At 34.8% G+C, this 15,873-nt stretch overlaps 1 protein-coding gene across 13 annotated transcripts in view; it reads right to left on the bottom strand.

Moving 5' to 3' along the window:
* The window catches only part of LOC5570887, a 299,528-nt gene that overhangs the window by 32,840 nt on the left and 250,815 nt on the right, over positions 1-15,873 (bottom strand). For all 13 annotated transcript variants that reach the window (XM_021852635.1, XM_021852637.1, XM_021852638.1 and 10 more), the window contains one exon: positions 5,159-5,207. In XM_021852635.1, the coding sequence (XP_021708327.1) occupies positions 5,159-5,207 (49 nt within the window). The remainder of the gene's footprint in view (positions 1-5,158; positions 5,208-15,873) is intronic.

Here is a 15,873-nt window from a genome sequence, read left to right as displayed (position 1 = left end):
TGGCGATGATTCTGTCAGAATTACTCTCAAGATTAAAGAATGCGCGTTCCTCAATCAATAGTAAAATTTCCAAAAGCAGTTTTTTTTTGTTCAAAATCAAGAAAGTTTACATGAAAATATGTGCACTGTATTCTATTCCCTAACTGATACAGTCATCCCACACAGTTGAATCAGTTCACAATTTATGAATCAGCTGATTTCAAAAGACAAAATTATTATCAAACTTATCACAAACCATCACCGAATCATTTTTACTGATAAGTAACACATAGTGTTGAGCCATTTCAAGGCTTTTTATCTCAGTAAAATAGCTCTTGAACGCGGTATGAACCAACAAAACTGAACGGAATTCTTTTTGTAGCTATTAGGGCTGTATTTTTGGCCAACTTTGTAAGCCGTGTGCCTACTGACGCCTAACTAGAAACGACGTTTTAAAGTTTGTTTCAAAGATTTTTTGTGACAGATTGAGCCCCAGACAACATTTACAGATTCAATAAACATAGTTGTGAGAGATAAATGCGTATTGATTCGGATTTGGCTGAGATTTTTGAGTAAAATACTTGATCAATAAATTGTGGGAAATATACACACTAGTCACAATTTATGAATCAGCGCACAGTGGCGCGCCTTCATACAAAGGACGGACAAAACCTCAAATGCGTCTCAAATCACTTGACATTGATAATCCATTGATTTCCTTCGATATCCGATATCATCCCGTTGAAAATAACCGTTAAAATAAAAATTCGATTTTCTAGTGAAATTTGTCCATATTAAGATTTTTTATCCAACCAAATGAAAAGGCTTGTATTATATAAAATTTGGTTGTCATTCAAAAATTTGTACATAAACCTAAACTAGCGACACATATTCAACTATCTTTATGTAATTTCAATTGAATTTGAACGAGTTTTGAAACAGGATGCAGATATGAATGGTGAAATAGGTAAATTATAATCAAAAATGAAAATGTCATTTTTACCTCTAGTGGCAAAGAGGGGCAAGAAAAACTATTGTACATTTGAAAGTATGGATCATTTACTACTTAATAGTGAGTGACTCAGTTTCACGAAACACATAAAACGGACGAAGTTTTGAAAATTACCCATTATTTTGAAGAAAGATTTTGTGATGCACCTATCATTGTAAAAAGTGAAGATTTGTCATCAAATCGAAGGCTTAAGACTATGTTTTTCAATTAAGCTTATTGAGCTCAAATTGGTTATGTTTTCACTGAGATACAGCTTTTTGAAATTTGATAGGTAAACTATAGTTGATGAATTTTAAGCAGTCCAATTTTACTGACTTTTCCACACTAACAATGCTGCCAAAAATCGAAAATAAAACTGATCAATCACAAATTTTGGGAAATCGTCACTAATTGATACAGAAGATTATAAAAAATATAAACAAGTGATTTTGAGAACATGAAATTTTTAGGTTTTGTCCGGCCTTGCGCCACTGTGCAGCGTTGAAACTACGAGTACTTAGTATTTTTAAAAATGATTCTTAGTTTCAAATAATTTCCAATGTAAAATTTTGTAACGGGAAAGCAAAAGTAGTTTGGGACTGAGGCGTCCGATTTGGAAACAGTCTTCGGCAAAGTTGTAGCTGATAAATGTATCTTACACTATCAACGTAGCTCTAATCCCTAACAGCACATGGGCAAACACTATGACCGATTGGATGATTTGCTTGCTTTTCCCATAGTAATTCCCATATAAACTTTGATGGGCTTGTGCAGTCTCAATTTTCATCCGAATGAGCTCAAATTTTGGAAAGAACACTCAAAATATGATTTTGAATCGAATGAGCGGTGTGAAGAAAAAACGATTTTTTAAACCACTCTAATAGTTATGTTACACATATAAAGCAAAATAGCATTAATGGTAGCTGTTTTAAGGTCAACTGTTCTAGATGAATGTCGCTTCATCTTGAAAATGATTTTCTCACAACGTATTGAGCATCGTGAAAATAAATCCTGCCGGTTATATTTGAACGTAACAACACAAAATAAATTTGAAAACATGTTTGTGATAATTTGTTTAGTAGTGCTTGTTATTTGAAGTGATTTATTTTGATATAGTGTTTGAATCTTTACCCCCTTCTGAAAACGGTATATTTCTAATCAATAAGCATTTGCTAAAATAAATCACCAAATCATGAAAAAACATATATAGAGGGTGTCCCAGAAAGTATGGGCACGACTTTGATAATGAAAATCATGGTACTTTTCCAAAAAATCAAATATTTTTATATTTTAGTATTTTTATAGACTATTTCAACCAGCATCTGTGATAAATATGTTTGGTTTGATAACACTGCGGAACACGTTTTTGTCTCCAGCATCAAAATACCTCTATTACCTTAATTAAGGGTTGCTGAATCCATCGCCATTTATAGAAATATCGTAGCACGTCTATTTTTTGAGATATTGATTGTTGAAAATGCAAAAATTGACTATTTCAGCCAGCTTGTAAGGCAATTAATTTGCTTAATTTGCCACAGAATTCCAACTTTACGTCTATAACAATACTTATCATCAAAGTTTATAATACTTTTGATGCGAAAAAGTTATTTTTTTATGGTTTAGAAAAGTATTGTATTTTGCCATATAAGAGAAACGAAGAATTTTGTATGGAGGCTGCAAGCATGTTGGAAAAATCGGTTTAATCTTAATTTAGTCGTGTAATTTCAACCAAAATATATTTAAAACAAATGTTTAAGTCCTCCTTTGCATGCTTGGTGGATAAGATCACAAAAAAGTTTGATAAAATATACTTCAAAATTTAGATAAACATCAATAAAACCAATGTTTTATACAACTTTGGCGACCTGTAGCTAAAAATTGTGACGTGCTGGGAAATGTCTGAGAACGGCATCAGATTCAGCAACCCCAAATCTACTAGAGACACATAATTTGATCCTTGAGACAAGCAAAAATGTCATTTTTGTTGCGCTGTGTAATCGTTTACATTGCAAATTTAGAAAATCAATTCTTATCTGGTCAGCACAGACCCTATATTTTGTTTTTGGTGATAAATAATCAGTAAAATATGTTTTTTCCAAAATGTTTCGCCATTGTCGTACATTGTATAAAGGATGTTTTACATAAATTTATGTTTGGAATTTGATTTGGATTTGATAGAGAACAGTTGAAAAAATGGTGAAATTCGGAAAATTTCGTGTTTTTCTCTCCACATAAGACAACATCACGAAGTTATAACTCTTCAGGTATTTTGAATAGTAATAAAAATAAATACATTTCAGAGGCAACTTTAATTTTTGATTTATTCATGTTTTTACGTATTTATATAAGGATTTGTTTTTTTGATTATTTTCAATTTTCACAGCTGGAACAGGATTTTAGTTCCAATACAAATTTTACATGCTTAAGCTTAAAATTTCAAGCTGATATATCGTCATAAAAAAATATATTTTTTTCAGATTTTTACTATACACACTTTCTCACATAGAACAAATTTTGTAAATTATATTCGCTCAAAAATAACGCGATTTGTACAAGACTGATAAAAGATGCTTTAAAGAAATGTTATGTAATCAACACATTAATAATTAAATTATTCATTAAAAAATCGCAATCTACTCTTGTTGGGTATAGTAATCAAATATGTAAAAATCAGATTTTTATTTCACTAGTCTTAATATGGCAGTATGGTGAAATCGTGCCAATACTTTCTGGGACACCCTATAGCAGTTCTTGGTTTGTTTTGGCAGTAATTACACTTCAAGTTATATGTAATCATTTATACCATCATACTATAGCTTTTTATAAGCAAATAATTGGAGAAAATTCAATTTTAAACTAATTTAATTATACCAAGCGGAGTGAAATTAATATGGCGGAACCATAATTGATAAATTGTCATCGACAAATGCTCTTTTGTCACATAAGTGCTCGTGTCACACAAATAAGAGCACAACGTTATGATTCGGCATTCGTGCATTTAAAATTTCCTTTATAAATGCGGATATTTCGCGTTTTCTTATTAGGAATAAGTATATTTTTAGTAATAACGCAATGTTAATGATGTTATGTTGGTGTGGCGAGTAATAAATTCACAATGCTAATGGTGTTATCGTATCTTCAATTCGTTTTCGGTGTTATCGTATATCAATTAGTTTTAAAGCAGTTTTTTTTTGACAACAAGGTGTATTATATCAATCTTTTATCATAGCCGTAAAATAAGTATCATTCAGCCACTACAAGTAGTTCAAATAAGGCATTGTATGCCACAATAAAGTTGGCTCTGTAGCCACCAAATTTTAACTTTGTCTCTGAAATGTTTCGAAAACAACTAAAGGCCTAAAAACCTAAAACAGTTGTTGCATGTCAATCAACTTTGTAGAAAACACGAAAAAATCATAACAAACTTGGAAAAAGTTGTAAGGAAAAATATGGGTTTAACTTCGTCAAGTCAAGTTTGTCGCAGACCATGTCTATCTGAATTTCATGAAAACATATTTTTTCTATCTCACTGCTAGGTGGATTGATGACATTTTTGCACCAAAAGATACGCTTTGATATACCAAGAACTTCGAACAAACAATGCCGCAAAAATCAACGGTTTGGGCAATACTAAAAAACTCACGAAATCGACAATATTAAACACAGTGTATTGAAGAAAACGTCAAGAATAAATCTCAGTTTTTAAAAGATTCATCACTAGCAATGAAAATCTAATTCGGTGACAAAGTATTTTATTTTCAGGAAAGCAAAATTCATCTGTTATATTATTTTTTATAAACTAAATGTCGCACTACAGTAATTTCATCTCGCTGAACATATTGACCGGCAGCGTGGTTGATATAATAAGTCGTCTGGGAAAGGTTTAAGAGGTTGTCTCGATTTGTCCGTGACACGATCAATCTAACATTACTCTCTATTAATCAGACCAACTTTAAACCATAAACGTAGATTCATTGCTTGACTAAATTTATTTAAAAATTATGGCTTTGGTCCAAGATGTATCAATAAATCAAATCATTGCAAACCTTTTTAAAAGATAATTCATTTAACGTGTGCTGGAATATACACGCTCTATTTATAGATGCAAACTCCTTTGGAAACTTTTTTCACCCTTCTTCATTTTTCAAATATAATAATATATAATTTAAAAACATTTCAACCACTTACCTAAATCGGATAAGCTAACTTTTTCCAGGAAGGGATCGGCCACCGGGAGCTGAAACAAAAAAAGGTCCAAAATGAAACTGTTCTTCAACCAATAATAATGCTGACTGATGATGTGAGAAACTTTCGACAGGTATTGTGGACAATGGTATCTCTCAGGATGGGGAAACACAAGGAAAAAGGTGCAATATCGCACAGTGATGATTTTGAGGAAATTTGAAAAATATGCAAATGGTCATTACATTATGATTGACTGAGCTGGCTGACTGTCGGAACATGCTCTTTCGTAGCGAGTGGCTAAATCGAGCATACCAACTGGGTGACCTTCCGGGATGGTGGTAGTAGTTGGCCCCGGTGGAGCAGGGAAGAGATGACGACAGTGCACTGGGCGATGCCGGACTGCTGATGGATCGAGCAGATTTGTACTGCTCTCGAGCTGAATTGGCATTGCCATGAGGATGCAGAACAAAACTATTGCGATTAGAGCTCAGATAGACCTGAGCCGCGTGAACCTGTTGCTGCAGAAGACTTGGATTCGGTGCGGAACCAGTCGAGTAGCGGTGATTTTTCGGAAGAGGTTCCTTGGGTGATGGAGTAGTGGGAACCACCTGCGGCGATACGCCCACTTTCCGATTGTTCCGGATTGTGATAGGACTGGTCCTGCGTGGAACCCGAATCTCCGGAGTGGTTCCGGCATGTCCTGCATATCCATTTCCGTTGGCTTGCGAGGTTGCAACGACAACGACTGAGCTGTTCACGGATTTGGAGTGAAACAGAGGAGGCACTACTTTGGGTCTAGATATCGAAACGCTCGCAGCCGGTGGCGACGTATCGAACAGTGAAAACCGACGGAACATTATCTTCGCCAAATAAACGCACGTGTATAGGCACTTCACATTACACCGATCGTTCACATGGTACTGTGCTGTATGCTAACGTGTTGTTTTTAACACTTCAGGTTGTTGTTTATTCGGTCCTGTATGTCACAAAAACAAAAAAATCAAACATCTCCCACGGGGGCAAAAATCAAATTATTCTCAGACTCTTCATCGTCGAAAATCCACCATCACGTTTGCGGCCTGTGGGTATGTAGCTTCACTGAGATGTTTGCCAATTTTTTCTGCTCCCATGGATGTATGAATTCTTATGGATGGATGCGATGCCGAGCCGGGTTCCTCTAAAAGTATTCGTTTTCAGCCTTTTTTACTACCACGGCGTGGATGATATTTATTTACTTCGACTCGGTTAATGTTTGTTTACAGAATTAGAGTATAGCGTCCAAAGGGAAATGTATAAAACGAAATGGTCGGGTCCGTATGTATGAATATATACGCAGATAGTCGCTAGTTGCAGCGCCGAAGCCGAGAATTTAATCGGTTGTAGTGTGGTAGGTATAGCGAAAAGGAAAGAAACAAAAATCTGGTTTCGAGACACGCCAAAAGCTCACAGTGCGATTGAGAAGTTTGTGGAAAAGGGAAAAAGAAACTACGTGACTGTTGACTAAATTAATAATGCAAAAATGTAAGAAATATGTCGTTTAAGCTATTAAATTTAGTAGGATATGTAGTATTAGTGTTTGACAAAATTAGAATTTTCACTCTTCTGTCTAGATTTTAAAGTAATTATGTAAAATATCGAACGATGATATTACATCAAGGGATGATACACAAATTATATAACGTAAAATTTCAACATGTTTGACCACCTCCCCCTTTTGTCATACTTATTGTATGAATCTTCTGTACATTCTATAAGACATGTCACACTTCCCATTATGACCTCGTAACCTCCCGCCCCTTCCCCTAGGCGTGATATAATTTGTGCAATTGAATTCAATTGACAAATCGAAGTGAGCTTTGCTAAAAAGTTATACGTCTTCTCGATGAGAATCGAAATCTTGTTCTCAATTTGTTAGACAGGTGCGTTACCATCTACACCACGAGAGGACTCGGGAACATGAATTCCATTTCAACTCAATCGTATGGTGCTCTTCGGCAGAGTACACTTCTTTAGGAAGAATTCAAATCCCATACAAAGCTTTCATTGTAGAAATTGAATTGTTAAAAAATTTACTTCTAAAATCAAAATCTGCACAAGACGACCCGACCCGTGTCTTGCTTAAAAATAACACAGCGGAACAAAAATTACATTTTTGCGTGTCTCAAGAATCAAATCATATGTCCCTAGTAGATTTGGGGTTGCTGAATCTGATGCTGTTCTTAGAAATGTTCCAGCACGTCAAAACTTTTAGCTACAGGTTGCCAAAGTTGCATAAAACATTGGTTTTATTGATGTTTACATAACATTTAAAGTGTGATTTATCAAACTTATTGGTGATCTAATCCGTTTACGAAATAGGACTTTTACTTACATTTTAGATATAATTTGGTTGAAATTGAATGATAAAATTTAGATCAAATCGATTTTTTTTAACAGGCTTGCACTGCCGTGAATCGCAAGTCAGTCCCATCTGTAAAAAGTAGGCATTGAGAAAATGGACTGTGAAGTTTCCAAACTCGTTTTCCATACGAATATTAAAAAAAAACTCCAGACGATTGAAACATTTCCAAAACGTAATAAAACTTTCACAATTTGCTTTTAACAACGATATCTATCCGAGAGAAATATAAAGATAATGAAAGCACGATCCATTTTTTGTTACACGGAGCGGACAGCTGTAGGGTAGATGTACCAATAGTGGAGGTACTAAGCACGATTGAACTCCATTTAACCATTTAACAGATAGTCGCTAGTTGCAGCGCCGAAGCCGAGAATTTAATCGGTTGTAGTGTGGTAGGTATAGCGAAAAGGAAAGAAACAAAAATCTGGTTTCGAGACACGCCAAAAGCTCACAGTGCGATTGAGAAGTTTGTGGAAAAGGGAAAAAGAAACTACGTGACTGTTGACTAAATTAATAATGCAAAAATGTAAGAAATATGTCGTTTAAGCTATTAAATTTAGTAGGATATGTAGTATTAGTGTTTGACAAAATTAGAATTTTCACTCTTCTGTCTAGATTTTAAAGTAATTATGTAAAATATCGAACGATGATATTACATCAAGGGATGATACACAAATTATATAACGTAAAATTTCAACATGTTTGACCACCTCCCCCTTTTGTCATACTTATTGTATGAATCTTCTGTACATTCTATAAGACATGTCACACTTCCCATTATGACCTCGTAACCTCCCGCCCCTTCCCCTGGGCGTGATATAATTTGTGCAATTGAATTCAATTGACAAATCGAAGTGAGCTTTGCTAAAAAGTTATACGTCTTCTCGATGAGAATCGAAATCTTGTTCTCAATTTGTTAGACAGGTGCGTTACCATCTACACCACGAGAGGACTCGGGAACATGAATTCCATTTCAACTCAATCGTATGGTGCTCTTCGGCAGAGTACACTTCTTTAGGAAGAATTCAAATCCCATACAAAGCTTTCATTGTAGAAATTGAATTGTTAAAAAATTTACTTCTAAAATCAAAATCTGCACAAGACGACCCGACCCGTGTCTTGCTTAAAAATAACACAGCGGAACAAAAATTACATTTTTGCGTGTCTCAAGAATCAAATCATATGTCCCTAGTAGATTTGGGGTTGCTGAATCTGATGCTGTTCTTAGAAATGTTCCAGCACGTCAAAACTTTTAGCTACAGGTTGCCAAAGTTGCATAAAACATTGGTTTTATTGATGTTTACATAACATTTAAAGTGTGATTTATCAAACTTATTGGTGATCTAATCCGTTTACGAAATAGGACTTTTACTTACATTTTAGATATAATTTGGTTGAAATTGAATGATAAAATTTAGATCAAATCGATTTTTTTTAACAGGCTTGCACTGCCGTGAATCGCAAGTCAGTCCCATCTGTAAAAAGTAGGCATTGAGAAAATGGACTGTGAAGTTTCCAAACTCGTTTTCCATACGAATATTAAAAAAAAACTCCAGACGATTGAAACATTTCCAAAACGTAATAAAACTTTCACAATTTGCTTTTAACAACGATATCTATCCGAGAGAAATATAAAGATAATGAAAGCACGATCCATTTTTTGTTACACGGAGCGGACAGCTGTAGGGTAGATGTACCAATAGTGGAGGTACTAAGCACGATTGAACTCCATTTAACCGCCAAAATTAAAGAAGCGCAATTAATGTGCATGTTACTGTTGTAATGGGAAGTAACGGCCATTGACTTAATGAGAAAAATGATTTCATCGCAGTAATCCCCGGCATGTCAGTGAAAAATAATACCTCCACTATTGATGCATTGTTCCTTTAGTTGCGGTATATTTTTAATTTGTGTTCCTATAGTTGCGGTATCCATTGTTTTCTTATGGGATCCTCCACTATAGGAACACTTTACCGCAACTATTGGTACAAGTAAGAAAAAGTTTAGTGATATTCATCAGTTTTAAAGCAATTTGAACGCTCTTTTCAACTATTTCGTATATCAACAAGCCAATACGTCGATTGGCAGTGTCGGTTCTGTGATTATTGTAATAAAATCAGTGAAAACGACACTACCGCAACTATAGGAGCACCCACAACTAAGGGAACACTTACCCTAGTTGGGTTACTTTTCATTATGGGACAATTAGACTTGCTTTTTTCCAATTTTTCCGAACAAATAATATTATCTCATTAGTGCAGCTGAAAGAGCTTTGAAAGATATGTTGATAACTGAGCTCAATCCAATTTTGACGAAAATGCAGATGGGACTGATTTGCGATTCACGGCAGTGCAGTCTCCATACAAAATTTTCATTTCTCTTATATAGCAAAATAAAATACTTAACCATAAAAACATGAAAATAAAAGATTGAACATGGAAAATATTATGAACTTTAAGGTGAAGATGAATCGAAGCCAAATCTCAAATTTTCAAGATCACAAATATGGAGAACCAAATATCCGTTTAAGCTGAAAACCTAATCGATTGGTCACTAGCTGATGGTGACCAATCGATTAGGTTTTCAGCTCAAACGGTTGTTCGGTTCTCCAGATTTGTGATCTTGAAAATTTGAAGTTTGGCTTCGTTTCACCTTCACCTTAAGCCCAAGTATATAAGTTTTATTTGCAAAATAAAAAGGCTGTACGTTTTTATTTTTTCCGATTTGTTGATTTCAAGGGCGAAAACTGCTTTTCCATTCTTGACATTTGCTTCATTTTTAATTGCACCTTAATGAATAGTATTATTATACACATCAAGCTTGCATTTGATGGAAAAGTAAGCAAATAAATTGCCATACAAGTGGACAAACTTGCATGCAAGTTGGCTGAAATAGTCAAATTTTGAATTGTCAACACCTAATATCTTAAAAACTAGACGTGCTATGATATTTTTGAAAACGGCAATGGATTCAGCAACCACTAATTAGGTTAATAGCGGTATTTTGGTGCTTGAGACAAAAACGTGTTCCGCAGAGTAATCGAACGAATATTCTACGATACCTGAATCTAAATCATAACTTTTTAGAAAACTCTTAGATAAATGAAGATTTCAGAAACGGAGATTAACCAGCCGAGGGCTGAAAAACTTCCATATAGAGATAATAACAATGACAGATACAGTAATCGGAGAATACCCCAAGAGTCTCTAAATAAGTATTTTCATAAGGGTTGCCTGGAGAATCCGACCAGACATTTTTGGAGAACAGTTCTAATCAATGTTCGGAGATTCCTCATAATGAAATTTTAGCGCATTGTTCATGTTTTATTATGAGTTTCATTAGAAATTCATGCAGGAACATTTTCTCAAAGTTACACACAGATATTACTTAAAAGATTTCCTCAGAAATTCAACCCGTTATACATCATCCAAAGATTCTTCCAGTAGTATCTCCGAAAAGTCTTCATCAATTTATTCGTTGATTCATCCTTGGATTTTTCCGTCTGGGACTTCTCGAAGAATTAAATCAGTTATTACTAGATGATTTTCTAGGGATTTTTGCAAGGATTTCTTTAGTAATTTCTGCAGAGATTTTTCCAAAAATTTACCAAGGAATTCGTGGAAGAATTTATTTAAGTAATATTTCAGAGATTTCTCTTGAAATTTCTCCAAGGAATTTTTAAGAGTTTTTGCAAAAATTCTTGCAAAATCCGAAATTACCTTTAAAGCAAGAAAGATATCTGCTGAAACTTTTTGAGAAATATCTGATGACTCTTAATGTAGTCTTAAAGGATTCGATTCCTGAAAAGTAGGAAAAACTATCGGGAAAAGTACCAAACTAATCCAGCAGAATTGAATAAATCTGGAAAAAATCCCTGAAAATCAAAGGACGGAATCCCTAAAAAAAATGTTGTGCATGAATAATCTAGGGAATTTTTGGAAGAATGACTGTAGCATTCCGTAATGTAAACAAATGAATGAAATTATCAAAGAATTCATGGAAAATTCCCATGAGAAAGAGTCTGTGGCAGTGATCTTTTGAAAAAAGTATGTTACACTTATCCTTGTATGAAATACTGGAGTTGATTTTTGGAGGATCTTCTTGCCAAGTTTGTTGGGAAATCATAAGATTTTTTTTAGAATTGCTGGGAAATCTGTCACAGAAATTTATAGAGTAATTACTTGAAAAACGGGGGTAAACGTGGCGTAGTTGGCTACACTTGCGCTTTATAAACGGATGGTCATGGGTTTGATATTGTCAGTAAAAACTAACGTGATTTTTCAAGCATTTCGAAAAAAGTTTTGAAATAATAGTATGTAAATTACTTAAAATAAAATATCTTTCTCACAGAAGTGATCATACATGTATTGGAAATACAGGAATTTGTTTTTTTTTTTAATTTTGGAATTTTGTTGTATCGATATATTCTATAATTCGATAATTCTATAAGACGATAGTCCCTTGAATATCGAGTAATGGAGAGTCGACTGTATTGCTAAAAAATCTTTTGAGGAGTTGTACCAGGTATCTCTTGCGAATTTCATATATGTATGCTCGAAGGAAAAATCCCGAAAACTCTTCTTTAAATAATCTGTAATGAGTTTTCAAAAGAACCCGTGAGGAAGTCGTAAGTGTATCTATCTAAAGCCAGGATTATACTAGAACTCTCTGCAATAGTAGGTTACGGAGCAAGTTGCAGAATGATGATTTTTACAGCACGAGTGCTGTAATTAATCTAGTTCTGCAACGAGTTACGTTCAACATTTTTTGCAATTTCGTAGAAAACCACTTATATTAGAAATTATATCAGAAAGCATTCACCATTATTTTACAATTTTTGAAGAAATGTTGTGTTATGATTTATTACGCAACTCAAAACAGTTGCGCAATGAGGAAGCGTTGCGTAATGAATCTTTTCAGCACTGGTTTCAGTTGCGTAATTACTATTCCCGCACTGCATACTTCAGTGCAGGAAAGTAGGCTGTTTCAGGACAGATTGACGTAATGAAAAACAGCCTTTTACGATGATAAATTGCAAAAAAAAAGTCTTCCGCAACTTCTAGCAAAAAATGTTTTTTTTTTTCATTTTTGATTTATGTAAGCAAATGGTATTTCTTCATCAATGTTATTGAAAGGAAATTTGAAATTTGTATTCGCGGAAATATCACGCAGCGAGAAATGTCCACATATAACAAATAATTCACAACAAGCACTGCAACTCTTGAAATGCATAGCATAGCATAAACTAAATGTACATGTCAATGGAACGATGCACGAGTTCACTTTATAACCTCTTGTTACAATTAAGTTATTTTTGTGTAGTGTGTATTTTACACCTATTATTACCCACTTTGCTTTCCGTGTGTTGTTTACCCATATTTGGGTATTTTCAACGTGGTGTGTTTTATATCATCGTACGTTGTGTTTTTTTTTTTTTTTTTTTTTTTGATAATGAATACTAGTATTGGCTGGCCACATAATCCACCACCGTGTTTTGGAAATATTTTAATTTGTTCGTTTTTTAATTTTATTTTATTTAGAATGTGTAGTAAGTGTTTTTAGAATGCAGGGAAAAAATATCGTTTTCGTTGTTCCAGTGAGTGTAATGAAATTAGTTCCCGTTCTCCTCCCGTTGGAAAAAAAGCGACACCGAGCATAAGCAACATAAAAGCCGAGCACGGTGGCAGGAGATGGTGTTGTGTGTGTTTGGTCGGGACGATGACGTTTAAAAAAAAAAAAAAAGAAAGTTACGAACTACGAAGTGCAACGGTCGCGTTTTTGGAATTCTGTCAAGTACCGCCTGAAAAGTGCCGTTTCGCATGTGAGTGCCACCGCGGTAAACGAGAGCTGGAAGATTGTTCCCAGCACGGTTGGGAGTGACTTTAAGGAATAAATAAGGGATGGGAATTTCCACTCATTCTCTAAGTGCATATTTCAGCAGATCTCATTTTTTTATTAATAACAGCGCCGGCCAAGTCCATGAGATGGTAGTGTGTGATTGTTGCTTCTAGAGACCAAGAATATCTCTGCAATCATGACGGGAAGGGTGTTTTTAGTGGGAGTGGAAAAAGATCTGGGAGTCACTTATGGTCGGTGATGCGATCCATGAATAAGAAGGGAAAAACTACTTTTATTTAAAACTAGTTCTGCATTTTTTATCTCACGGTGTAAATATGTCGGTAAAACATTAAAAAAATACCGGTAAAACATTAAAAAAGTAAAAATTAATTTTTTAGTAATAACGAAAAAAATGTATGTGAATTTTAAAATTATATAAAACAAGAAAAAGGATTTATGTCGACACTTTTAGTGACGAATCAACCATAATTTGTTTGAAAATTGTCAACGTTGCCACGATGAAAATGTGTTACCATAACCATGAAACGAGCTCATCGGTTGAACTCGTCTGAACTCGAATATCTTTTCGCACTTACACAACACGAACTGGACACGATTGATCCTGATTCCGTCACTCATGTAACAGAATCAAAAGACCACACACTATTGATGCATTTCGCGATAATCTTTATATAATTTCGTGATACTTTTATCGCACATAAACAAGGTAAATCGGACACGATTCCTGCCCAGCGAATAAATCTCAAACAAAAAAAAAAAAACACAAAACACTCTGGTCGCGCAAAAACGAACACGGGAGCTTGGGCCTTCTTACTGCACTCAGCTAGCACTGCAACTCTTGATGAGAGTAAATCGAGAAAAGGATCACTCATTCAGGATTCTACGACTCAGAAAGAAATAAATTAAATGTTCTCCCTAACTTACTTCTTTGTGTTCTTACGTCCCCACTGGGACAAAGCCTGCTTCTCAGCTTATGAGCACTTCTCTAGTTATTAAAAGAAAGCTTTCTTTGCAAATTGACCGTTTTTGCATGCCCTATGCTTCGCGAAGCTGAGAAAAATTCCTACCCGAAAAGATTCTCGATCGGTGGGATTCGAATTCACGACCCTCAGCTTGGTCTTGCTGAAAAGCTGCGGGTTTACCGCTACGGCTATCTGGGCCTCACAACTTTCCTAAGTTTTCTTTGTCTATAAATGACTTTTTTTACCACCGCAGGCCAAAACTGCCCGTAAACAAACATAATGCAATATATAATGTCGCGGGTAACTATGAATAATATGGTGGAAAATTTTCCAACACATAATTCTGGATTTTCCAAGAATCAAAAATGTTCTGGCAAACGCATTTTAAAAGAATCTCATTATTACACTTCTTAAAGAATAAGTTACATTTTTCAATAATTCCATGTTAAAAACTTCGATGATTGTATAAAAAATCTTCCAGAAATTTCATTAGGAACTTATCTAAAGATTCTACCAACATCTATCTATTTTTTGCTTCTCTAGTTCCGCTTATAATATCCGAAGGATTTTTTCACGAATATTCGTTGTGGAGTTGTCTAGGAATTATAAGAAATCGAAAAATTCATGCGGAAAAGCTTCTAGAGATATTTTTTGCCGGTAAAAATGTTGGCCAAATTAAATAAGAATATAAAGGTAGAGAGTTTGGTTCTATTCTGCGTACTTCTTTGATAATGAATAATTGTGCTTCCTTAACGAATTTCGAATATCTTCAAAATTAATGATTGAAATCGACACAGATTCACGGAACTATAATTTGGACAATTTTCTTATTATTTCTTATATCAAAAAAATTCGGAAGCAAGACGTTTAGTGTGTACAGTATACACAAGATGAAAGAAACTTTTTCGTCCGAAAACAACATCACGATATTGGGGAAGGTATACAGAGACTTTTATTCTATATAAAAATAAATACAGCCCCCGTCTGGTCGACGGTTTGCCGACTGTTTTGTGTGTTTTAACGACTCTGACTGGCTAACAAGGTAGGTGTATGAACAAGGAGAGGCGGAGAGTCGGGGTTCGATTCTTTTTATACATGCAAACCGCATCGGCTATCGCCCGGCTCCTGGTGATTATCTCATGTGGAAGATGACAACAACAAACAATATTCGCGGTAAGAGCCTCCTGGTTGGCCAACGATTGCGATTGCGATGAACACATTCCTGTGGGAATAATTAATGAACGACTTTCGACTTCGTGTAGGTGGAGCGATTGGGAGTGCAAAGATGACCCGTTGTTGTGATTTGAAATGACGACGTTGTTTGTGAAATTTCCATTGCCAATGTTATTATCTGTGTTTGAGAATAATTTATTTTGAATAGCATTCCATTGCATGGCAAATTTGTTATACTCCGCTGTATTTCACTAGACAGCAAAACCAAAATTCATGCACTGCGACCATGAACCCGTTAAATGGTTCGCAAAAACTGTAGGTGT

The sequence above is a fragment of the Aedes aegypti genome, chromosome 3 (genome assembly GCF_002204515.2).
Source record: "Aedes aegypti strain LVP_AGWG chromosome 3, AaegL5.0 Primary Assembly, whole genome shotgun sequence".
NCBI lineage: Eukaryota > Metazoa > Arthropoda > Insecta > Diptera > Culicidae > Aedes > Aedes aegypti.
Note: the sequence above shows the minus strand (reverse complement) of the source record. Positions and strands in the feature narration are given on the sequence as shown.